The following is a 27031-nucleotide window of genomic DNA, read 5'->3' as shown; positions in this document are numbered from 1 at the left end:
TAATCTAGCATTAGAACAACTTGAATTAAAAAAAAGCAGCAGCATGGTCTCATTTTCAGGTATTTTAAATCCAGAAGTGCATTCATCTTAAAAACTGAGAACAATAATACTACTAAGAACAGATTGAACTCTGGAAGTCAAATACTTGATTACATTTATGCAAAAACAAAACAAAAAATACAATATTTTAATCATTTTTGCTCTAAGCAAAATTTCCTAAGCAATTAGAAATCATTAAAGCAAAACAAAGTTGTAGAACAAAGAAAAATGTCTTAGATAAGAAAACAACCTCAGTACGGAATTTGGTGTTTAGCCTAAAATAAAAACTTTAATAGTGTTTCTAATTAAAACTCACCATCATTAAAAATTAATCACTAAATTTAATTTCCTATTAAGTATACTGCTTTACATCATTTTTATTAAAAACATGTTTCATTAGATTTTACAACTAAATTAAATGGTGAATAGTAGTTGCTTTTATTGTTGGTTTATAGACTTTAATAATTACTTGAAAGTATCCTATTCAGCTAAATTAGATGTTATTTTAGTCACAAACATACTTTTACTAAAATCTTATTCACATTTACACAGAGCAGTAAAAGAGTATTATGTGTCTGCATATGTGTGTGTGTTCTTAAATTAAATCTTATGTGCACAATTATCAGATAAGACTGCAAATAAACTGTAAAATATATTAGACTACTAGAAGGGTATTTTCAAAAAGCATTAAAGAAAAGCAGTACATAATAACTGTCATAACTAAGAAAATAATGTTAACTGAAATCCATACAAACATGCATATTAATCCTCACTATAGTAATGCAAAAGGTAACACTGGCCAAAAATAGCATTTGAGCTTGAACTACATCTACATGACTCAATACCCTTTAGACAGCTGCCATCTAGACACTCCGAAACTGCCAGGTAGAAATGTGAGGAATGTCTTCATAAGTATGGTCTGGAACACTGGCTCCATGTTTTTCCTCCATGATTGTCTTAGTCATCCCATATAAGATAGCTCCCATAAATCTGTAGTTCTCAAGGTAGGAGTCTATGCTAAACATATATATTTTAAATCAAGACAGAAGAAAAAAGTGAAACTCCCACTGCCATATCTCTTTCCCCACATATTTATCTTACAAATAAACCAATATTTTTTACTTTACATCCTTCTAAGTTTCCACTCAGAACAAGCTTATGGTAATGTTACAAGCACACAAGTCAAGATATATAGGACATACATGGGCATGTATCATTGTTTTGAAACAAAAATATATCTCAATTTCAAAAACATTTTAGTTTCATATTCTTCATGTTGTATGTTAAGTTATTTTAGAGTTTGGCAATTTCCATATTGTTTAACCTAATATATAACCTCATTGTGTGGTTCGCTGTAGGGTTCAACAGATAATTGTGGAATGAATAATGAAATATTGGCTCTTTCACCACTTACCCTTGCCTAAGTATAATCAAGGCTCCAAGTAAAACAATTTTTAAAATTATTTCACTGAATGGGACACTGGTCTCCATTTTAGCTATTGAGCCCCTTAACAAGCATCCTTGTTGGGGTGAATGTTGTATCATATAAGTCTTAGTGGGAAGCAAAGACCCCTACTACATAAGCAAAGTTGCTCAAAGAATCTTGGGAAAATAACACTGAAATTCTTTTCCAATGAATTTTTTAATGACACCTCTTTGGAAACCAGTAAATTATAGATTATAACATGGGAAAAGTAGTCTAGACCAATATGTTCTCATAAAAAGTATCTAAGCAACCCTGAAAGAAGAAACATAACTCTAGATTCCAGAGAAGGATACTTTTTCTAGTCATTTGTTATGTAGTCTAACAAGGCTTAAAGGACTTACATGAACATCAGGGGATTCAATTTTTACCCCAAGGTAATTCAAAATAAGATATATTTCTAAGTTTTAGTAACAGTCCTCTGACCTCTTGATACTGAGAGCCACACATTTTTTTAAAAAACTATGGTTTTGGCCCTGGCCGGTAGGCTCAGTGGTAGAGCGTTGGCCTGGTGTGCAGGAGTCCCGGGTTTGATTCCCTGCCAGGGCACACAGGAGAAGTGCCCATTTGCTTCTCCACCCCTCCCCCTCTCCTTCCTCTCTGTCTCTCTCTTCCCCTCCCACAGCCAAGGCTCCATTGGAGCAAAGTTGGCCCGGGCACTGAGAACGGCTCTATAGCCTCTGCCTCAGGCACTAGAATGGCTCTGGTTGCAACAGAGCGATGCCCCAGATGGGCAGAGCATCACCCCCTGGTGGGCATGCCAGTGGATCCCGGTCGGGCACATGCGGGAGTCTGTTGGACTGCCTCCCCGTTTACAACTTCAGAAAAGTACAAAAAAAATTATGATTTTATCAATGGTAAGACCTAAAGTTCTTTAAAATTTATTCTCACTAAGCATGTTTTTATAAGATCTAGCTATCCATCCATGCACACACACACTATTTTCACATTTGTATGCAGGTTAGCCATGAAATTCCAATTCCATTTTTTTCCTGGTTTATCAAAAATGGACCTGGAGATCATTATGCTAAGTGAAATAAGCCAGTCAGAGAAACACAAGTAACATATGATTTCACTCACATGTGGAACCTAATAAACAAAATGAACTAACAAGAAAAATATAAATAGACTTATAAATAGAGAGCAGGCGGACAGCTATTGGAGGGTGGGGCAGGTTGGGTGAGGGACGGAGAGAGATAGAGCAGAAAAGGACAAAAGAAAAAACTCTTTTGGACATGACCAATAGTGTGGTGACTGCTGGGAAGTGGGGGAGGTGGAGGAGGGTATAGGGGAATCAACAGGGATGGACAAAGCCTGGACCTGGGCAGGGAGGGGGGTGAGCACACAATATGGTGTACAGAGATGTATTACAGAACTGGCACCTGAAACCTGTATAAGTACTAAGTTAATGAGTGTCATCCCAATAAAATTCAATTTAAAAAAAATGGCCTGACCAGTTGAAGCATATCAAAACATATCTAGAACACAAATATTATGCAGAAGCGGGAGATCTTCAAATTATAGCAAATGAACTATGTATTCTTAAATGTTAATAGAATTACAAAATATAATTTTTGAATAAAAAAATTTGCTTTGAATATGTTTTTTTAAAGACCATCACAGGAAGAAGGTGAAGTAAATTTTGATAAACTCTTTAAGAAAATTTTAATTCATAAGTTGTTCTTCCTCTTTTCTTGTTTCTAAATATCACCACATCCCTTTGCCTGACACACAAGACACTGTTTGTTAAGGTTTAAATATATAAATAAGCCATTACTTGATAAATTAATGAAGTACAAAATACTACACATAAAAACTCTATTTAAGACATTTCTACATAACTCCATTGAGTCAAAAGACAATCAAAGGACATTGAAGACATTCCTAAGAGCAGTATTTCTGAGATGCCATGACAAAAATAAGAGCAAATAACTGGTAAAAGAAAATGTATGCTTTTTTTCCTATTGTAGTCCCTTAATTTTAAAGCTGAGCAAGCTCATGTTCAGAGAGTTGGGAATATTCCTCAATTTCCATTGGATTCCTATAATATTTTTAAAAAGGCAAAAAAAGAACAATTTCTTGTGACTTAAAATATAAAAAATTTTTGCTGTTATCTAATAATCTTTTTGAGTTTAATAAAACAAAAATGTTCCCTTATGAAAGTATTAATAGTTTACAATAAGGTATTAACTCAGAAAACCAGTTAAAATAATGCTTAGAAATGTATTCCTTCTGATCAGGAGGTGATGCAGTGGATAGAGCATCAGACTGGGACCTGGAAGACCCAGGTTCGAAACCCCAAGGTCTCCAGCTTGAGCGCAGGTTCATCTGGTTTGAGCAAGGCTCACCAGCTTGAGCCCAAGGTCGCTGGCTTGAGCAAGGGGTCACTCGGTCTGATGTAGTCCCCAGTCAAGGCACATATGAGAAAGCAATTAATGAACAGCTAAGGCGCCGCAATGAAGAATTGATGCTTCTCATCTCTCTCCCTTCCCGTCTGTCTCTACCTATCTCTCTCTGCCTCTCTCTCTCTCTCTCTCTCTCTCTCTCTCTCTCTCACTCACACACACACACACACACACACACACATGAAATGCATTCCTCTATCAAGTAAAATTGAATGTTTGAGTCCATTTCTAAAACTGACACTTTACTTTTGCCAGATATCCTTTAATAAATAACCTCAGACAACAAGAAATAAATGTAGATCAGCTGCTTTTAGAATATACTCAGGGCACATAGGAGAAGCGCCCATCTGCTTCTCCATCCTTCCCCCCTCCTTCTTCTCTATCTCTCTCTTCCCTTCCTGCAGCCAAGGCTCCAGTGGAGCAAAGTTGGCCTCGGTGCTAACGATGGCTCCATGGCCTCCACCTCAGGCGCTAGAATGACTCCGGCAGAAACGGAGCAATACCCCAGATAGGTGGAGCATCGTCCCCTGGTGGGCATGCCAGGTGGATCTCGGTCAGGCGCATGCAGGAGTCTGTCTGACTGCCTCCCCGCTTCTAACTTTGGAAAGATAAAAACAAACAAACAAAAAAACCACACCAAAACTTTTCTAGGATCTTGGATTTAAAGACAAAAGCCTAAGTGATAACATTTTTACTTACAATATGTTAACATGGATGACAGAACAAGAACACTTACAAACTGATGAACATTTTAGTACAGAGCACCTTTAAGCTTTTTGACCCAGGAATACTGTTTGGAATTTTGTAGAATAAACCACAGCCACTGCACGCAGAGCCGCTTTCTCAATAAGCTCCTTTTATTCCACAACAGTTGTGTGTGTGTGTGTGTGTGTGTGTGTGTGTGTGTGTGTGTGTGTGTGTTTCTGAAGTGCGAAGTAGGGAGGCAGAGAAATTCGCACATGGGTCCAACCGCCACCAGGCATGCCCACCGGGGGGCAATGCTCTGACCATCTGGGGAGTTGCCATTGCAACCAGAGCCCATGGAGCTATCCTCAGCACCCGGGCCAACTTTGCTCCAATGGAGCCTTGGCTGCAGGAGGGGAAGAAAGAGATACAGAGAATGGAGAAGGGGGAGGGTAGTGAAGGAGATGGGTGCTTCTCCTATGTGCCCCAGCTTGGAATCAAACCTGGAACTTCCACACACCAAGCCGATGCTCTATCACTGAGCCAACTGGCCAGGGCCTATTCCACATGCTTTTATGAGTAAATCAAATGACTATACAACCCTTAAGTGATTTTAACCACAAGTCATTACTTGAAGTCTACAAAAAAAACTCACTTTTAAATAGTTTAATATATTTTACTAATTTACTCAATTTCTTAAAGAGGGTAAAATATTGCTGTGCATCTTCTGTACATTTTTTAAGTTTGTGTTTTCATTGAGTTAAGGAAGCATTATAAACTTAGAAAAAAAGTAAATATTATGCATCAATCTTGGAGCATTTTTCTTTAAATGTTTCATTCTAGTTTGGGACCTTTTTTTCTTTATCTGATTATATAGCCTGATGGCAAGACATTTCTCTTCTTTTTCTTCATTACCCCAAAATACAGACAGTACACACAAGGTCTGGCAAATATAGGTCTACAGTTGTTTGGATACAAAATAACACAATAATTAATAAATAATACAAAAATAAACTCTATCATGTATTCACAACTATAAACCTACTTTTGCCTACCCCTCTATCATTATGAAGCTTTTATCTCTAAAATTATGTCTATTTTATATTCTTTCTTTCCCTTGATATTAAACTGATTGCAAATCTTTATAACCACAAGTAAGATGAAAACTGAAAAAAAAGTTTTTTACTTTCTAGTTTGCATGTGTCCAGTAAAGACATTGTTCTAACTTCCTGTGTTATAATTATCAGGAAGGATTCCTAAGAAACACAAATTGCTATTTCAGTTTCTTTAAAATGATTAGTGTTAAATAACAGACCATCCTAATTTAACCTGAAAAATTTTATATTGTTCTGCCCCACCCGATTTTAACATACCACCCAAATCTCCACTGAAAGAAAAGAGGCACAAACTACAAGTTTTACTACTATGAATTCTTCTTTTTACATAAGCAGGAATTTCCCCACATTGGTTAGATGAACTCTGGCCAAATGTGAATGGTATCATGTATGCTTTTATTTCTCTAGATAACATGTTTCAGGAAGCTAGAGATCATGTCTTTTTTATGCTCACCATTATATATACATATTTTAAGCACACAGAAAATTCTGAAAGAAAGATAATATTAGATGAGTAAAGAAAGATACAGAAATACTGTAAGTTATATAAACCTAGTTTTGGAAAATAATGATGGCAAAATCTTCTGTGTGTACATATGTATGTGCATATGTATTTCAGTACAGAGAAAAACAAGGAATGACATAGTAATTTGTCACTGTTGGTGATACCTAGGAGAATGCTACTGTTAGGGGAAAGAAAAAATAAAGAAAGCACAAAAAATATATAAAACTGATATCATAAATCATGATTATGGTAAAAAGTAATATTTTAACCATTTAAATAATGGATCATTTAAGAATTATCTTAAATGGAGCAACTAAAAGAAAATCAGAAGCATAACAAGATACATTAATTGATATGGCATTTGCATTCTGAAAAGAAAACAGGTAATAGATAAAAGTGATATAGTTTCATATAGTGATAAGTTCTCTTGAAAATGTTATAATTTAGCTAATAGAGAGGGGAAGATAGTCCTGAGCTCAGGAAAAATATCAGGACTTAAAGCAGTAAATATGGGATTCATCAGGGTATGGATGGGATTAAAAGCCACATGACTCCATGTAATTATCTAAAGAGTGGGCACAGAGGAGTCGAGAGTTAAGAACTAGACCCGAGCACTCTAATATCTATAGAATAGGATATGGAAAAAGAACGCACAGAGATGACTGAGGAAGAGGTCCACCAGGAAGCAAAGAGTGTGGCTTCCTTTAAACTTAAATGTTGAAGCATATGAGGAATAAGGTCTAACTAATAAATTCAGCAACATTCACAAAAGCTAGTAAAGTAGAGGGGTAATGATGAAGAGTAGAGGCAAGAAAGTGGACCTGATAACTCTTTCAATGAGTTTCACTGTAAAGTGTGCTACATAGTGGTGCAGAGAAATGCAATGAATGAAGGGGCACAATGGGATCAACAAGAGGCTTTTTTTTTTTAGGTGAGAGTAGGGGAGATAGTGAGGCAGACTCCCGCATGTGCCCCAACTAGGATCCACCTGGCAATCCCATCTGGGACTGATGCTCAAGTAACAAGCTATTTTTAGCACCTGAGACTGATACACTTGGACTGAGTGCTCCTTAGCACCTGGGGCCACACTCTCAAAGCAGTCAAGCCACTGGCTGAGGGAGGAGAAGAAAGAGAGAAGGGGGAAAGAGGGGTGGGAGAGGGAGGGGAAGAGAAGCAGATGGTGGCTTCTCCTGTGTGCTCTGACCAGGAATCAAACCTGGGACATCCGTACACTGGGCCAATGCTTTATTCACTGAATCACCAGCCAAGGTCAACAGAGGCTTTATAAAGAGGATATTTATTTAATCATGTCTGTGTGCTGATCATGGGGAAAACCTATCATTCAGAAGAAAGAAGAGATAATTTCAAGAGAAAATTCTATGTGAAGTGTGAGGAAATGGAATTTAAACTGTAAGAGAAGGCTTAGACTTAGGTTTAGGCTTAGGCTGAAGAAGAAACTATTAGATAAGTGTTTATCCTTGGGGCATACAACAATGATATATGATGAGAAAGGGTATTCCACTACAATGTAGATTAACATCAATGTAGATTTAAATCACATCAGCTGTCCCTTAACCAGATCCACAACTGGCAATTTTAATCAAGAAAACCATAAATTTGCATCATGAGAGACATTTTCTTATTATTTAAATTCTCCAAAGTTATAGACCAAACAAGATGATGGTAAAAACACATAAACTATATGAACAAATATTAAAAGAGTGAGAAATACATATATATTTTTTTTCAGTTATTCTGTGATCCCAGTGCAATACAATTTCCACTAAAAATCCAGCTCTGAACAAGGTTACATATATAGTAGAAGAAAAAATAAGTCATATCTAAACCAGAAAAATTTAATTCTTAGAACTTTCCCAAATAAATGTGTCCTTCCTACTACAAGAGCTATTTTACTATGTGGCGAGTAAGATATGATTCTAAAATCACTGATCAAGGTATTGCTAACTCATGCCAACAAACATCAACATTTTTTTTAAACTCATCTGCAATTTGAGTAAAAAAACAAACCCTGCCTTTAGTTGTGCATTTTGTTATGCTTATATCTAGAGATTTCTTAAACTGTGACAGCATAAGCAGAACACTAATAGCAGCTAGACATGCCGCAATATTTTGCAACTACTTTTCAACAGCAAATGTCAGTGTAAACAAGGAAAGATTTTTATTTCCTTAGCTACAGATGTAGGCACAAAACTGTTTAGTCACAGAAAATTCTTGTAAAGTCATTACAGGAATACTAAAACAATGTTGAATAAAACGGGCCAGTTCTCTTTTATTTATAACCCTTAATTTTCATTCACCATTACTCAAGTAATACATTTACTTGCATGCATAACTTGAGGCTTACAAAAATCCACAGATAGTATTTAAAGATCTCTGAAAACAGGAGACCAAAGTGTTTTAACTACCAAGCTAATTCCCCTACATATCCAGTTTTCTTTCTATTAAGAACAATGGAGTGACTCAGGAATGTTCTCTTCAACGGCCAAGGAAAAGAAGAGATCATAACTCAAGGAGCTTATATTCCCAGCAAAAACCTTCTTACCCGGAAAATTCACTCTAGTAAAATTATCTTTTTATATCAATTGTTTTTAGTTTTCACCTTGTCTTTTATAAAATTGATTTTTCCAAATTACTCTTTTGATCATACTAAAACTCTTAACTGAGTCAGAAGAATGACCCAAGAAACCAAAGCTAAAAACCCAAAGTACATTAACACAATATATTTTAAGTTCAGGGAGCAATAGATGGTCAAGCTTGGAATTTTACACCTACTATCTGTTTATAAATCAGTCTACCATCCCAATTTGAAACAAAGACCTGGATCCAAAAATAATGAAGTGGATAATGTAACCTGAATAAACAGAAGAGGTCGCCACAGAAACAAACAATTGACACAATATAAGAGAAGGTTGTTCTAATAAATTCTGACTTGGGTTTTTGTTGTTTTGTTTTGTATTTTTGTTTGTTCAATTTGAATGGCTTACCGTCTTGCTGGCCGTGGAGAGCCTGAGGACTCTGCATTCTTTCCTCAAGATTGGAGCTAAGGTCAGAGTTCACAGTTGACATCCGTGTGGAATCGCTCATGTCAAATTCATCACTTTCTATTGAACTTTCATCCTGAAAATGGTTTTAAAACATCGTAAATCATCATAAAATCTGATACATTTAAATAGTGACCATTTTATCAATAAGGTCAATTAGAGTTTAGCCAGTACATAAACTTTTACAGAACTCAGTGAATTATGTGATACATTAATAGATACTTGAAATAATAAATAACAATAATTTTTCCCTTCAAGAAATTTCAAGATTTGTGAAGATTCAAGCAATGTATCTACGTGCAGGCAGATTTGAAAAGTAAGATAATATGTTTAGGGAGGATGCAGTTGGGGACTTATCCTGAATTACAAAAAAATACATTTTTTATTGAATTTATTGGGATGACATTGGTTAATAAAATTATATAGGGTACAGGTGTACATTTCTATAATACATCATTGTATATTCCATTATATGTTGACCAACCCAAGTCAAAGTGTCCTTCTATCACCATTTTTTAAAATAGCAAAAAATTCCTAAAACAAAAGTTAATCACAAAACATAGCATAAAGAGAAATACATGTTTTGATTTTTAAAATAAATGACCTAGTAAAATGTTATGAGCAAAAATCTTAGATTTCAAAAGCAAAAACCAAACGAACAGAAACCTTTAACCAAAAACTATTCACTAGCAAAACAGGATGGACTTCAGTAATAGACAAACTTACATGGCCAGATTCAAAATCCACATTGCTGGAGAGCAAGGTAACACTAGCACATCCTTCCTTTTCTTACAAAAGAATATAAATTATACTGAGCCTACATAAAGGAGTTCTACATAAAGTATAAAAGATGCGTTTACCAAAGCCAGTTCACCAAATAGCTAAGTCAGCCAAAGGCTGGTTTGCCAAATGGCCAGTTCATCAAAACCTGTCAAATATTAAACCAAATCTAAACTATTTCACAGCAGTCATTTCATTGAAGCAGGTTCCTTTTAGAGAACTGACTCTTAAACAAGTGGTGTGCTTATGTAGGCAGGAAGGCCTGAGAAACCTGTGCAAAATATTATAAATATTTAATTGAAATCACCAGGTTTGACTTTCATTTGTAAATGTTTGATGTGAAAGTTTAATATGAATATAATAATTAGTAGTAACAGTGTTGCTATTTAGCTGTAAACACTATTCTTTATATCGGCTCACTCACTTCATCTTCAACACCACCTATGAGTTAGGGTTCAGGATTCATCCAATTTTACAGATTGAGAAATTGAGGGACAGAGCAGTTAAAATAAGTTATTGCACTGATGTAGAACAGAATGGGGATTCATATGAAGTTACCTGGGCTTGAGAAAATAGCTTCTTGAAATATTAAGAGTTAATTTAGCTTTACAAATGACATCTTGGTATCAGCAAAGAAGTTGTTATAGTTAGGGGACAAGAACGCTCTAGTAAACTAACAAATTGGCGTACCGACCCATAGGTCAGGTCAAGATGATTTTGGTGTCCTTCCTTTACCAAATGTCTGATTATGTCCACGTATAGCAAATAGCACTAACTCTTCACTAACTCAGCAAAGACATGCCATCCTGTGAGGCCTCTGGGCATTAGCCACATATACATCTCCTGGCGGCAAATCTTCGCTCTCAGTATGGAATGTTTTCTCCAATTCTAAATTCCAAGATAATCTAAAGCATCTGAAATAAATATATATGCTAAAAAGAGAAAAAAATAATAGAATTCATTGTGCACATCAGTGTTATCAATGTATACCATATACATACATATATATGCACACATAGCAAATTACATTATACGCACTGTAGTGTCTGTGATGTTAGGACTTTAGAGTACATTCTCTAAAGCCAGAACTGCCTGATTCAGATCCAAGCTCTGCTACTTATTAGATGCATTACTTTAAGCAGGTTACCTAACCATTTGTGCCTCATTTCCTCATCTATAAAATAGAAATGTTAATAGTATTAATCTCAAAGGGCTATATAAGGATTAAGGGAATGTACTGTTTGAAATAGTTAGAACAATGTCATGTACAAATAATAAGCACAAAACAGCTCAATATTGTCACATAGAATATATAACAAATTCTACAGTATATAAAAAGATTAATATTTACTATTTTATATGGACATATACAACAATAAACAAGTATAGTGGCAAAGATGAGCAACATAAGTTTACAAAGTAGGTTTATATCCTACATAAACATTGTCTTTCTAATAAGCATTTATTATGTATACTAGAAATGGCTAACTATATGCAACCTAGTAAAATATGGTTTCTACTGTGTGTGTGCAACTATATATATAATAACCATCTGAGATATGTTTGTATGTGTGTAAAATATATGAGCGTGTGTGTGTGTGTGTGTGTATTTAAAGAAAAGCTAGATAAAAAATCTGTTCCATGAAATGATTATATAAACTGCAAAAGGACACTATTAATAATCTATATACTATTACCACCACTATATGGCACTCTTGTCAGCATATTTTTTTAAAATTCTGGACAACAGATTAAAATGGTTATCCAACTAAATGTACCTGTTCTTTATTTTTATTTTAAAAACTCACCATGTTAAGATATTTATCATTATAAGCGGGTTAATGATTATGGTTATTTTAAATATGTTACTCATGATTTTCTATGAAATATTATTTGCTTTTCACAATGTTAGTACTTATTAGAATATGAATTATCCATTTGCTTATATGTACAAAGGACTTTAATGAAACTAAGTGCATGCATTCATTCTGTAAGCTCTATTCTAATTATTAACTGAATAAATTATCTTTATATGATCTCATTTCTATACAAAATCTAATGAACGAAAACTGATGAACAAAATAGAAACAGAGCCTGACCAGGTGGTGGCGCAGTGAATAGAGCGTCAGACTGGGATGCGGAAGACCCAGGTTCTCCCATCCAAGTACTAACCAGGCCCGACCCTGCTTAGCTTCCGAGATCAGACGAGATCGGGCGCGTTCAGGGTGGTATGGCCGTAGACGGAAGACCCAGGTTCAATAGCCCGAGGCCGCCAACTTGAGTGCGGGCTCATCTGGTTTGAGCAAAAGCTCACCAGCTTGAACCCAAGGTCACTGGCTTGAGCAAGGGGTTACTCAGTCTACGAAGGCCCATGGTCAAGGCACATATGAGAAAGCAATCAATGAACAACTAAGAAGTCGCAACGCACAACAAAAAACTAATGATTGATGCTTCTTCTCATCTCTCCATTTCTGTCTGTCTGTCCCTGTCTATCCTTCTCTCTGACTCTCTCTCTGTAAAAAAAAAAAAAAAGAAACAGAGGCATGGATACATAGAACAGACTGACAGTTATCAGAGGGGCAGCGGGGCTTGTGGACTGGATGAAAGAAAGTGAAGGGTTAACCAAAAAACACATATTCATTATATACACAGACACAGAAATAGTGTGGTGATAGCCAGAGGGAAAGGGGAGGGTGGGGTAGGTAAGGAGGGATAAATGGGGATGAAAGAGACTTTGCTTGGGGCAATGGATGCATGATACAGTGTGCCGGTGAGGTTTTCTCAAGCCTGTATGGTTCCTTGAAACCTACATGGTTTTGCGATCCAATGTAACCCCAATAAATTAAATAAGAAACATATAATGTGGTTTTTATATTATTATTATTAACATAGAAATAATGCTAACCACTTTGGAAGAAATTACTAAATATTTCTAAAGGTGAAGGATCATAAAATTTGATTAATATATATTAGGTATTTTACTTAATTCATGATCATCTGTAGACCATTCATTCATCTAAATCCCTCCCTTTGTATTTTGTTTTGTATGATAACCTGTGGAAAAAAAGTTTCTCCATATCTTACAATATGAGCTTATTCCTTGTGTGACTAAAATCTCATGATCATAAAAGCCATGGCCAACCATAATTCTGCTTCCATAAAATTAATTTTTAAAAAATTAGAATAAAGATTTTACTGTTACAAATAATTTTTTCCTAGTCCTTCCCCTTTTAAAAATGGCACTTATTATTTTTAAAAGACTTTATTTTTGATTTTATTTCTATTTTGAGAAGTTGCTTAAAATTCAGATGCCAAGTCTGTTTCATATTTTATATTAGTTTTCAAGTTCCAGATTTTACCCTTAGAGAGTGTCTACTATATACCTCCTGCTTTGCATTGTTACTGCCACACAGGCTCAAGCTCTCCTTTAACATTTTCTGAATGGTGTAATAATGTTCTCCCAATTATCTACCCACCTTCAATTTTTTTTTTCTCACCAGTCCTGTTCATCAACTACTGGCTTTCCATTTTAGAACATGTTACTTCTCAGCTCAGAAATTTGCAGTGATATTCAAGTCAGTCCATGTCTACCAAGTAGCATGTACATTTTTCAATCAAGTGTGTAGGATTTTTCCTAAGACTTGAAAACCACTCCCATCTATCTCACCTTCTGCTCTGTTGTTAACTTGCCTTATGCGCAAATCAACTTGAAGCTTGCATTATTAGCATTTCTATGAAATGAACCACTTCAAATCTTAATGTTTATGAGTGTAGACCTTGTCAGAAATTCAGGTCGACCACCAGGTCCCACACATCAGATCTAAAATTATAATCATGAGGTGTGGGTCCCACAACACACAGTTCAATAAAGGTCCCCAGGTGCCACTAATGCTGGTTATTTAGCCAGTGCTGTTCAAGAAAATAGCATGCAAGGATGGAGTGACTCCATAACATTCTGTATTCTGTAACTACCAGTCATACTTGGCTATTGGGTACTTGAAATATGGCTAGTGTGACTGAAGAATTATAATTTTAACTTAGTTAATTTTAATCAATTTTCAACTAAATTTAAATATCCACATGTGGCTACTGGTTCACATATTGGACAATGCAGATTTGACAATTCCTTATTAGTGGATCTTGAAAGTATATCCAATTATTCACTATTAGCATTGCACTAAATATCTTGATACATAAATTATTTCATGTATCACATTCCTTGGTATAAATTTCCAATCAAAGGATATAAATAACTTAAAAGTTTTAAATAATTATTGTCAAACTCTTCCCCAGAAAGTTTGATCCAATTTAAACTTCATCAACAGTTTATTGACAAGGTCAATAGCTCTTACATTGGATACATGTTTCGTAATCCTAAAGGCCATTTCTGGCATTCTTTATTTCTCATATCATCATTATAACATCTTATTATATGAATATTTTTATTATTTACTTTTCAGTCATCTGCCCCATGACTAAACTATAAGCTTAATAAAGGCAAAATTTTTTTATCAATTTATTTACTTTTTATCTCCATTATCTACAAGAGTATCAGTTAGATAGAAGGTACTCAATAAATATTGGTTGAATTAACACAATTTAATAATAACTGATCCCAAAGCACTAACTCACTTGAATTTCATTTTAATATGACTTATCTTACTTCTTACCTTTCAATAATTATAATTTCTAAAATTTTATAAATAATCTAGTCAATTTATCTGAATATTTTTAAGGCCATGTACATACAATTTTATATTTTCAAACTGTAAGGATAAGAGTTATTTTCCTGATCCAGTTAAAAGTCTCTATTTTCATTCTGTGAAATACTTATAATTTTTTAGAAGCCAGAAGGATTCAGCATATGTGAGCTTTATTGTTGGCACAAAGTTGATCTTCTTACTTTTGGGCCTACAAATAAACATATCAAATTCTAAATGAACTTCCTACAAATATTCTGACAGCTCTAACTAGTTTATGAGATTGAAAAAAAATTTTCAATTATGTAATGCATCATGGGAACAATAACTCCATTCTCAGGGATGGACTGACATTAATATTTTGTTAATTGTTGCTCATGTCTCTAACCCAATAATTTTATTACTATTTATTTAATCATTTATATGTAGCCATCAAGTAATATGGAATCTGAAACCACTATTGCACTAATATAAATCTTATAGAGTGTACCCTTAAAGTCTTTTGAGATAAAACTGTTTTATAAATATAACTTTGAAATTAAATCTGCTCAAAACAGAAGAAAAGCAAAAATTTAATTAGAATTTTATAAAGTTAGCTCAACAAAATAATTTTAAAAGAACTTAATAGCCTGACCAGGCGATGGTGCAGTGGATAGAGTGTGGGACTGGGATGTGGAGGACACAGATTGAAAGTAATTTTATTCATAATGGCAATTTATATTTCACATTTTAATAAAAAGGTGGTAGACTTAAGCAGTTCAACAAGTCAGATCATCTCATTTATTCAAGTAGGAGGCAGTGAATTTTGAATATCCACTTATGGTAGTTAGTTCAGTGTCCATTCTCAGAAGAAAGACAATTTTGACTGTGCAACATGTCATTATCTTGTAGATAATGGAGATAAAAAGTAAATAAATTGATAAAAAAAATTTTGCCTTTATTAAGCTTATAGTTTAGTCAGGGGGCAGATGACTGAAAAGTAAATAATAAAAATATTCATATAATAAGATGTTATAATGATGATATGAGAAATAAAGAATGCCAGAAATGGCCTTTAGGATTACGAAACATGTATCCAATGTAAGAGCTATTGACCTTGTCAATAAACTGTTGATGAAGTTTAAATTGGATCAAACTTTCTGGAGAAGAGTTTGACAATAATTATTTAAAACTTTTAAGTTATTTATATCCTTTGATTGGAAATTTATACCAAGGAATGTGATACATGAAATAATTTATGTATCAGGATATTTAGTGCAATGCTAATAGTGAATAATTGGATATACTTTCAAGATTCACTAATAAGGAATTGTCAAATCTGCATTGTCCAATATGTGAACCAGTAGCCACATGTGGATATTTAAATTTAGTTGAAAATTGATTAAAATTAACTAAGTTAAAATTATAATTCTTCAGTCACACTAGCCATATTTCAAGTACCCAATAGCCAAGTATGACTGGTAGTTACAGAATACAGAATGTTATGGAGTCACTCCATCCTTGCATGCTATTTTCTTGAACAGCACTGGCTAAATAACCAGCATTAGTGGCACCTGGGGACCTTTATTGAACTGTGTGTTGTGGGACCCACACCTCATGATTATAATTTTAGATCTGATGTGTGGGACCTGGTGGTCGACCTGAATTTCTGACAAGGTCTACACTCATAAACATTAAGATTTGAAGTGGTTCATTTCATAGAAATGCTAATAATGCAAGCTTCAAGTTGATTTGCGCATAAGGCAAGTTAACAACAGAGCAGAAGGTGAGATAGATGGGAGTGGTTTTCAAGTCTTAGGAAAAATCCTACACACTTGATTGAAAAATGTACATGCTACTTGGTAGACATGGACTGACTTGAATATCACTGCAAATTTCTGAGCTGAGAAGTAACATGTTCTAAAATGGAAAGCCAGTAGTTGATGAACAGGACTGGTGAGAAAAAAAAAATTGAAGGTGGGTAGATAATTGGGAGAACATTATTACACCATTCAGAAAATGTTAAAGGAGAGCTTGAGCCTGTGTGGCAGTAACAATGCAAAGCAGGAGGTATATAGTAGACACTCTCTAAGGGTAAAATCTGGAACTTGAAAACTAATATAAAATATGAAACAGACTTGGCATCTGAATTTTAAGCAACTTCTCAAAATAGAAATAAAATCAGATGAGCGTGGGCTCATCTGGTTTGAGCAAGGCTCACCGGCTTGAGGCCAAGGTCGCTGGCTCGAGCAAGGGGTCACTCGGTCTGCTGTAGCCCCACACTCCCCGTCAAGGCACATATGAGAAATCAATCAATGAACAACTAAGAAGCTGCAACGAAGAATCTGTCTCCCTTCCTGTCTGTCTGTCCCTATCTGGGTCCCTCTATCTGACTCTCTTTGTCTCTGCAAAAAAAAAAAAAAAAAAAAGAATTTAATAATACTTCACCAAATAATGCCATATTTGAATAAATATTTAATCATATTTCTGTTGTAAAGAAATTTCAAGGAGAAATTTCTTAGCCTGAAAAATTATTCCTAATATAGATAATCTGAATATATTTATTGATTGATGGCTGCTAACTAGTTAATAAGGATTTATTATGCCCATATTATTGCAAGTCTTTTGGGCAATATACACAGGGTATATATACAATTCAGTCTCTGCTTTTGAGATATTTCAACTAAAGTGGGGAATTAATTAGTATACTAGAGAGTATTCAACAACTTTACATTTTGTGTCAAATACATACCTACAAACACATTACAAGATTGTTACTATACAAATTAAATAGAATAATTTGAAATATCAAGACACCTCTAATAATAAGAATTACCCCAAAATGTCTCCAGAAAATGCAGAGAAGTAGTCAAATAAATATATAAAATGGTCAGGTGAAATAGAAATTTAGAATATATTCAAGATTTGGATGGTAGAGAAACAATTATACCTGAAATATCTATTAAATTGACTTTTCTGGTTTCCAGGAAAAATAGCCTTAGTATTAAAAGGCTTTGATACTTTCCTTGAATCATTTGGGATATTTTCCTCTGAAGCTTCTAGCACTTTACTAAGGCTTGCTTGTAGGAGATCAATTAAGGAACATGAACCTTCTTGGGAATGAACAAATTCTCACATAGCACTACGGTAGATAGATGTGTTAAGACAAGGCATCTCTATGGTCTCCATCAGTTCAATGCTAGTGGCATTCCTTTCATTTAAAAAATAAATTACAATCTTCAAAACGCCATCAAGCTTAATACGACAGTCATGGTTATCAAACATCATTCCAACATTTGATAACAAACATGGATATTTCCATTTTACCTCATCTTGCTGTGAGTTTAGCAGCTGCAGTTTCATGTGCTTCATATAGGCCATGGTAATTGGCATGTTGTAGTCAATCATGCTGGTCACCAAAGTGGGAGGTTTTCCATTATCTGTAATAAAACATTTTTAATGAGTAATGAAAGTGATACTGCAATCTACCTGTAATCTTAGAATGATTTAATTTGTTCAAATTAATATAAGAGTCTAAATACCAAGCATTTCGGAGACTGTATTAGAGATGAATTATTAAAAATAAAATAACTGGTAAGTTTCTACAAAAGTATATTACAACAAATGAACACTATGAATAAATTAGTAATTTCTAACTTTAGGGGAGCTCTTGCTAACATGGGTAACAATGAGTGAAAGCAATATAGTAATTAAACACAATTTTATTTGTACTTTTGTATATTTCTCTTTTGCTGCAAACTTACTTTACATGTGTACTTGCTTCTTCTTTTCTTTCTTTCTTTTTTATTTTTTTGCTAGTCTACTTACTCATCCTCCAACTCGTGGGAAAGGGCTGGTCTAAATGTATATATGAGATTAATTTAATCTCCGAATATCTTAGATTAGGAAAACAATCAGGTAATTTTTAATAAAAGAAAATTGTATGCAAAAATTTCAGTGAAGGAATTCCATAATATTCATCACGTTTAGAAATTAGAAATTGGCAGTTTTAAAAGGGCACCAAAGGAATATCAATTTCCCTTGCTAAATATATTTAAGATACCACAAAATACACACAATAAATGAAAATTAAAACATTGTTATAAAAAAAATTTATGTTGCACAGTCAAAATTGTCTTTCTTCTGAGAATGGACACTGAACTAACTACCATAAGTGGATATTCAAAATTCACTGCCTCCTACTTGAATAAATGAGATGATCTGACTTGTTGAACTGCTTAAGTCTACCACCTTTTTATTAAAATGTGAAATATAAATTGCCATTATGAATAAAATTACTTTCAATCTTGCTATTTGACATCGCGGCTACCTTTATGATCTGTTCCATCTGGGTTTAAATGCATTCTTTTCTGGCACTCTGAGCAGCTCATTAGAAATCGTGTCACCGCTTCTCTTGGTAGGAAGGCATAGCTCTCTGAAATCTGCAATGATTCACAAAATAGCAGTGTTATTATATAAGCTGACTGAGCGTGATTCAACAGAAATGATTATTGTATTTCCAAATAAGACGCATTATTCCATAATGGCAGGAAGCACAATGAAAGCATGCACTGCATACCATGCATCATTTCAAGAAATATCTATCCAACTTGATTGCGTGTCTCTCAATAATAGTTAAGGCAATGCGGAAATGAGAATCAACCACATCTGAAATAATATCTGTTCACATTTCTGCATTTCTTTTAATAAGCACAATCACAGTGTACAGATATGATTGTGAATTTTCCTTATTAAAGATTGTCAACATTGTTTTTAAAACTTACTGCTAGTATCATCAAAATTTTATCTAATTTTACATATACGTTTTAAAATTTTGCCCCAAGTAGGCGCAAATAAACTTTGGATTTTGCATTAATAAGCATTTCTTTATTATTGCTTTTTGAAAAATTTCAAGTGAAAATGAAAGATAATTCTAACCGTACTCATGTATATATTTACTGCAGTGAATCATCCCTTCCACAGAAAATGACACACTTGGAAATGCATTTTGGCCACCTATCCTGTTACTTTATATCAGTTTTTCATAATTTATGTTCATAATAGCTCACATTAATTGTCTGACCAAGCTTTCCCCATGTTCCATATAAAGCTTCTATTTTCAAAACAATGATTAGAAATCAATATACCTGTCATTTAAAAAAATATTAACTATCAAAAACCAAGCTACTTCTTTCATCCAAGCAAATAACTGCTGAAGTGAAACTGACTTAAAATTGTCTCAGAGAGTGCTACCAAGAAGTCTGATACAAGGCTCCAGTTTTTCACCATAACACTAACACTGGTACATGAAAGATAAAATAAGCAGGAGGAATAAATAAGTTGTAAATTAGACATAAATGCCACAGATTTATGTCTAAATTATGACTTCTCAGTTACATAATTACTGTGTGACCACTGATATATTTTAAGCTTGTGGAAAGGGAAAAAAATATATGTACCTCATGTATAATTGAATATAAATCTACACCAATTCCATGAATGTGATGAAGTCAACTTTTGCTTATCCAAGCTGTAGAAGGAGCGTAGCATTGAGAAAACCTTATATACTAAGATCTAAGATTGTAAAGGGTATTTTTCCTGAATTTAATATTAAACTCAGACTGTGTCACTTAACCTATCCCATTGACTCTCAGGAAAAGAAGCCATAAGTACACCAAAGAGAAGTAACAAGTCTATAATTCAAATCTACATGGATGATCCCACATAGGTAATTAAGTCCAACTTTACTAGGATTTGAAGTTTGACTCTGATTTTTAATATAACTATCATTTGTAAATTAAGATGCCAGCCTTTTAAAAAATACTTCTTTGTACTATACAAGGAAATGTGGGAGAAAATAAGCACAAAAATTTGAAAGCATTTCATAAAAATATTTTATATAAGCTATTAAATAAGAAAATAGATATATTGCAATACAATTTAAATTCTCATTCACTCTTTCATGCTCTTTCTTTCTCTACACACACACACGCACATACACAAAAATTTGGTTCCTATTCACCTATCTTGAAGAGGGAACTAACACGTTTGCTGATTTATTTATCTGATTAGAGATCATTTTTTCTGACTCTCTAGAAGTCTATTTTACAGTGATGTATAAGTTTAAGAAATGGTTTATGATGCATGCCCTGTCCTTCTACTATATTTCTAACTCACATGGAGTTACAATTCACTGGGGCTGACCAGTAAATTCATTGACAAATAGGATTTGAGAAGAATGCTCCTTTGATTTTTCATAGAGAATTTTTATTAAATCTTTTCTCTCTTTACATAGAAGAGAAATATTCCATTAAAAGAAAGATAGGCAAGTGATGGGGTTGAAGAGACGCTCCACTGGTTTCCATGGTGCTGATGCATGCTCCACAGTCTGCCCTTTTTCCAGGGCAGATAGAGCACTTGTGTAGGAACCCCTGCGGGACAGATTTATGATCAACCTGACTCAATTGCACATCTTGTCCTAGCTCTACTTAGCTCCAAATCAATTTGTTTTGAAATCATTATTAATCTCATTACATTTCTTTTCTAGTTTTACTTTGAGAAGCAAATACCTGTAATAGTCACAAATATGTTTATGTTCGTGTGTACCTGTATGCACGAAATAATATAAAGTCCCAATTTGTATCTGAGTAAAGATTTTTAGCAAGTACTCTGTCCCATCATTCTCTGTAGTGGTGTTCTGGCATAGTGTTAGGCATGTTAGTGTCCATGACATAAATGGGTAAAGGCTCTTGTGTGAGTGTAGTTTTCTTGGTGTTCAGAATACATTTTATGGGTAGACCTGCCAAGGCTTCTCACTGTCCTCAGAGATTTTTTTTTTTCTTCCCAACCTCATGCTCACTAGGGCCCCAGATACAAGTCTTCTTTGATACAGGGACAAGAAATCTTCCAAACAGACCCTTCAAGTCCTACACTGATTTGTGAAATAACAGTTCTGCCATAGAGGTGAAGAGGAGAAAAAAAAATCCTTTTCCTTATCTTGAATCTTTCTTCCTAGATCTCTTTGAAATTAAGAGTCCTATAAGAAATGATATTGGATCATTTACAATAACATGGATGGACCTTGATAACATTATACAGAGTGAAATAAGTAAATCAGAAAAAACTAAGAACTATATGAATCCATACATAGATGGGACATAAAAATGAGACTCAGAGACATGGAAAAGAATGTGATGGTAACGGGGGGGGGGGTGAGGAGTGGGGAGGGGGCGAGAAAGGAGAGAGAGGGGGTGGGGGAGGGGAGGGGCACAAAGAAAACCAGATAGAAGGTGATGGAAGACTATTTGACTTTGGGTGAGGGGTATGCAACATAATCAAATGTCAAAATAATCTAGAGATGTTTTCTCTGAACATATGTACCCTGATTTATCAATGGCATTGCATTAAAATTAATAAAAATAAGATAAAAAATAAAAGAAAAAGAGTCTTAGGCAACTTTCTTTGCCAGGTTCTTAGAGCATTTTTTAAAAATTTTATTTAGACAATTCACTTTAACGGGGTGACATAGATCAAGTAGAGTACATAGATTCAGAGAAAACATCTCCAGATCATTTCGACATTTGATTATGTTGTATACGCATCACCCAAAGTCAAATTGTCCTCCATCACCTTTTATTTGGTTTTCTTTATGCCCGTACCTTCCCCTCCCCCCCTCTCCTCTCTTCTCCTCCCCCTGGTAACCACTGCACTCTAATCTATGTCCATGCGTTTCAATTTTGTGTCTCACCTATGTATGAATAAAACATTTTTAAAAATGAAAACAATGCCTTTAAAAATTCTTAAATTATGGTCATTAGAATTATTACATTTCAGAATTAAAGCCTTGTGATGAAATCCTGTCTTTTGATCCTGTCAGTATCCTGTAGTAACCCCATTCAGAGATAACACTAAAAGCTTACATGTGAAGCCTCTTTTGAACTTGAAGCCTAGGCTAAACACCCCTATGACTGACCTTTGCTTTTAAGAAAGGCCCTGTTTCCATGAATGTGTAAAATATTAAATCAACTTTAAAATACGTGTTCATAAATGTTGATAATATTCAGAGACATGTTTTTCTAGGTTATCATTCATCAAAGTCCTAACATCCCTCATGCAATACGTAAAAGAAGTTGTAAACAAAACCTAGCAGCAGTAAGGGATAGAAATGAAAAAATATTTTGATTCAAATACTTAAGGTACCAATCTACTGTCATAATTAATTATATAAAATGCTATAATCATTCATAAATGTGTATTTCCTTGACCCACTTTTCAACTTTAATCACTTCTCTGTTTCCAGGATAGAAATTGGATTTTTAATATACAGTACAGACATTTGCTAAAACATTGGTGAGAATACTTCAATTGAAAATATATTCTCAGAAATGCCTTTACATTTAGGACAGATAGAGTCCTTCCCTAGAATTTGTATATGAACACAGAAACAATGAATCTTGTTAATAATAGGAAGCAGAAGATAACACGAACTGATATTAGTCTTGTTCCCTCTGAACTAAACACTAAAAAAGACAACTGCCATATGGCAAGCCGCATATTTAATGCTTATAACAGAATTAAACATACAAGGAAGGACTAGAAATCACATATAATAATAAATCACATATAACATAAATTACAAGTAGAAATGATCTCTCCCATCAAAAAAACTACAATATTACCTCTACATAAAAACCATTGCACTTATAGCATCTTTTGCTAAACCAAACAATAAAATTGGCCTCTAGAGCCAAGATAGCCTAACATTAGTAATCTACTGATAAATTAACTCACCAGAAGAGAACCTAAAGCTCAGGTCCCAGAAAGGGCACTGCTACTGATAATTCACTTTTGGGTTAAAATTTATATAGATAGTTATTTTATATACAGGAAAGGATGATGGGCATTTTACCATGCCAACGTCCCTGAGTTTCTGAAGAAAGAACAAACAGTCCTTTGTAAAAACCCTACAACTACGAAGCCCGATTCTGGCAGCTCCCACGTGCCACTCCCCTCCCCTCCGCAGAGCCCAGTCAAGGTGAAAATGGCAGTTATCCAAAAAATATTGAAATAAAAAGAAAAATGAATAGCAGAGTTTTATCTTCAGAAATAAATTCCCTTCCTACTTGTATCTCAATGCATGAAATAATATATAGTAATTAAAGAAGTTAACTAATCAGAACAATGTAATAAATGACTACTTTGCTGTGCTTATTCAGACTGTGTGTTGCAACTGCGTGAGGGAAGTTTATCACATTCACTAGAGTTTTGTAAATTGAGAGCAAAATGAATAAAAGAAAATTTTAAAACAGGATTATTTGTACGATGTGTCTCCTCCTCAGTCCCACGCACCCTTTTTCTCTAATTTTAACTGTTTAATTTCTGAACATTTCTAGTACAAAGACCTAGTAAATTTACTCAGCTTCTAAATAAACCTGCAATTTCTTGCTTCCTGAAATGGTAGAGAATTGACAATTCTTGAAATTAAGATTCTCATTCATTATATAACTATTACTTGCTTTGGTCATTTTACAGAAGGAAATCTTTTCTAAACATTATATATATATGTTTAAAGTTTTCCATTAATTGAATGCTTAAAAGTAGATTACGCTTAGTAAGAATTTTACATGGATTTCATTATTTATCCTTTAAAATAAATCCAGGAATAGATTATTATCATCAGTATTATCATCTCTGTTTAACAAATGGGGAAACAAAGCTTGAGAGAGATCATATATATTTGTCAAATAAGTAGAAGAGAGAATACTCATGTGAAAATTTGCCTTCAGAATCTATTCCTTTAATCACTACATTGTATAGTCTTTCCTGGTAACTAGTACTAAAAAAGAGAGAGACTATCTCATCCATAAAGAGTTGCAACATTAACCTCACAGCAGAGGTTAATTATACTAAAAAAATTTTTTTATGTTTCCTGATGTGAGGCTCTTTATAAAATGCTCTAACCAGTTTGAGGTGACCCTCTGAATACAGGGGGTAATAACTTGTCTCAGGTTACAAAGTTCCACAGAAACACATCACACTACACAGTTACAATACAGAGTTCCACCTGGAAGAAATTAACAGGCCATCTGTTCTGTTCCAGCAGAACTCATAACTAAAGTCAGTGATTTTCAACTGTTGGATTGTGGCAGTCAACCATGTGCTGCAAGAATTTTTAAAACATGCAATACCTGACTATTTAGTCAGGTATTCTGATCTCTTTTCCCTTACACTGTCAACTTTAAAAAAGGACAACAACCAACATAACAATAGCTGTCTGGTGTGAATGAATCCAAATTATACCAATTTTTTTGTCAAATTGCAAAAATATATATTTTTTTGATGTGCCACAGAATTTTAGTAATTAGTTTACGTGTGCCATCAGATGAGAAAGGTTGAAAATCACTGATGTAGTCTATTTCTAAAGGAATAGAACTTCTAACTGTTAAAAGAAATTCACTAGTCACAAAAAAAGAAAAGAGAAATAACTCATGGATATGGAGAAGTCTTTCTTGGTTTAAGATTTATAACGAATGCATGAGCTGAAATAGAGACACCATGTGACATTGGTGAATCATGAGCATCAGTAATCACTTTTAAAAGCAAAAAATTAAAATAAAAAAAGCTAAATCAAAAGATGTATCAATGCTACTAAATATCAGCAATTTGGAAAAATCATAGTTAAATGCTTAATTTCATTGTAAATTCCATTATTCCACATACTGATAACCTGGCATAATTTGCTCCATTTCAGATACTGAACTTTAGTGCAAAATAAAATTGGCCTAATCACAGTATTTTTTAAAATTACCATCCCCACCTTTGCTTTATAAAATGAATTTAGACAATAGCAGTACTACTTTTATTTTACTGAAATAAGAATGTTAAAAACATGGTTTTATTCTTTTTTCTTTCTTTCTTTTTTTTTTTTTTTTGCCAAATACCATTCAGTACCCTCATGGAAGAATTTGTCCTTGAGGCCAAACATTTAACATTTTCTCTAATGAACACTCTTGGGATTATGAATAAAGAATAAATTGTAAATCATCTCCTAGTAAAATTTGTTTATCCTACCATATGTATGAAAATTTTTAGTATTTAATGTTGTGATATTCTACCATGAACCACCTGCACTGTACATAATTGGATAAGAAAACTATAGAACATTAATTTTTAAAAACTTAAATTAAAATATTCTTTAACAGAGCCTATAAATTCAAATACTGTTAAAGACCCCAAATGTCCTGATTCATAAAGACACAGCACACCAGAGTCCAGAGATGCCCCTATCTGAGGAATTAAAATCATCTCTAATATAACAAGGACCACTCTGCCTTTTCCTGGTTTGCTCACTGTATGTCTTTAACGCATTTAAAAGGAAGGCATTAGGATACACACACCATGCATACACACACATGCACATGCACACACACTCACACAGCTTGCAAATGCTTTAACATTTGGCTATAACACTCGGCCCAAGCATTTTCAGATATGTTTAAAAAATTGAAATGTCTAGCCAATGGTTTCCTTTATATCAGTTCTCTTTCACCTATTTCATGCATGAGCAAAGTTGAGTAGTGAACATCTTCTACAGATAAATTATTAATTTGTGCAGGTACATATGAAATAGTCTTGTAAATAGAAAGACATCTTTTCAACAAATATCTATTGAATGAAAGGCACTGTTATTATTTCTGAATTCTGTTAGATATTGTTCTATGTCACTAATGTGCCTGGACATATCCAATTCTTGGGATCACCCATTGGCACTTGTTTGATTAATTCTGACATGATTCAGAAAAATACTTTTATATGAACATAAATATAAATACTTTCTGATGAAACAAAGTACATTCATCATACTAATAAATTAGACAAAAGCTAGACATTTGGCTTGTGTAATCAAATATGCAATCACTCTGGATCTCAACAATTTTTACTGCAGAGTCCTAACTACAATTTCAGACTTGGTGCTATGTTGTATCTTCTGGACATTTAAACATCTGCCAACTAACCAACTAAATTCCTGTACCTTAATAGTGTCTCAAATACCCAAATCAGGATGCTGCTAGATTTGCACTTTAACCCCAAATGCACAACTGCTCCCCAGCAGGGATTCTTATGCTCTGTCTTGGCTCATACCAGCTCTGTGGCACTGCCCATCTTGCTGTGACTCTGGCACCATGATCAGTATTCCAGTATGCTACTTCTTTTCCTATCACTGTCCACTCTTTCTTTCCCTTCTTTCTTTCCTGATCATCTGCATCCAATCTTCACACC

General features: G+C 34.1%; 1 protein-coding gene across 3 annotated transcripts in view; it reads right to left on the bottom strand.

Moving 5' to 3' along the window:
* The window catches only part of NOL4 (nucleolar protein 4), a 341271-nt gene that overhangs the window by 209606 nt on the left and 104634 nt on the right, over positions 1 to 27031 (bottom strand). For all 3 annotated transcript variants that reach the window (XM_066352904.1, XM_066352905.1, XM_066352906.1), the window contains exons 3-5: positions 19083 to 19194; positions 18080 to 18192; positions 9237 to 9369 (exon numbers count right to left, since the gene is read on the bottom strand). In XM_066352904.1, coding sequence (XP_066209001.1) covers positions 9237 to 9369; positions 18080 to 18192; positions 19083 to 19194 — 358 coding nt within the window. The remainder of the gene's footprint in view (positions 1 to 9236; positions 9370 to 18079; positions 18193 to 19082; positions 19195 to 27031) is intronic.

The sequence above is a fragment of the Saccopteryx leptura genome, chromosome 11 (genome assembly GCF_036850995.1).
Source record: "Saccopteryx leptura isolate mSacLep1 chromosome 11, mSacLep1_pri_phased_curated, whole genome shotgun sequence".
Lineage (NCBI taxonomy): Eukaryota > Metazoa > Chordata > Mammalia > Chiroptera > Emballonuridae > Saccopteryx > Saccopteryx leptura.
This window is presented reverse-complemented; position numbering and strand designations above follow the sequence as displayed.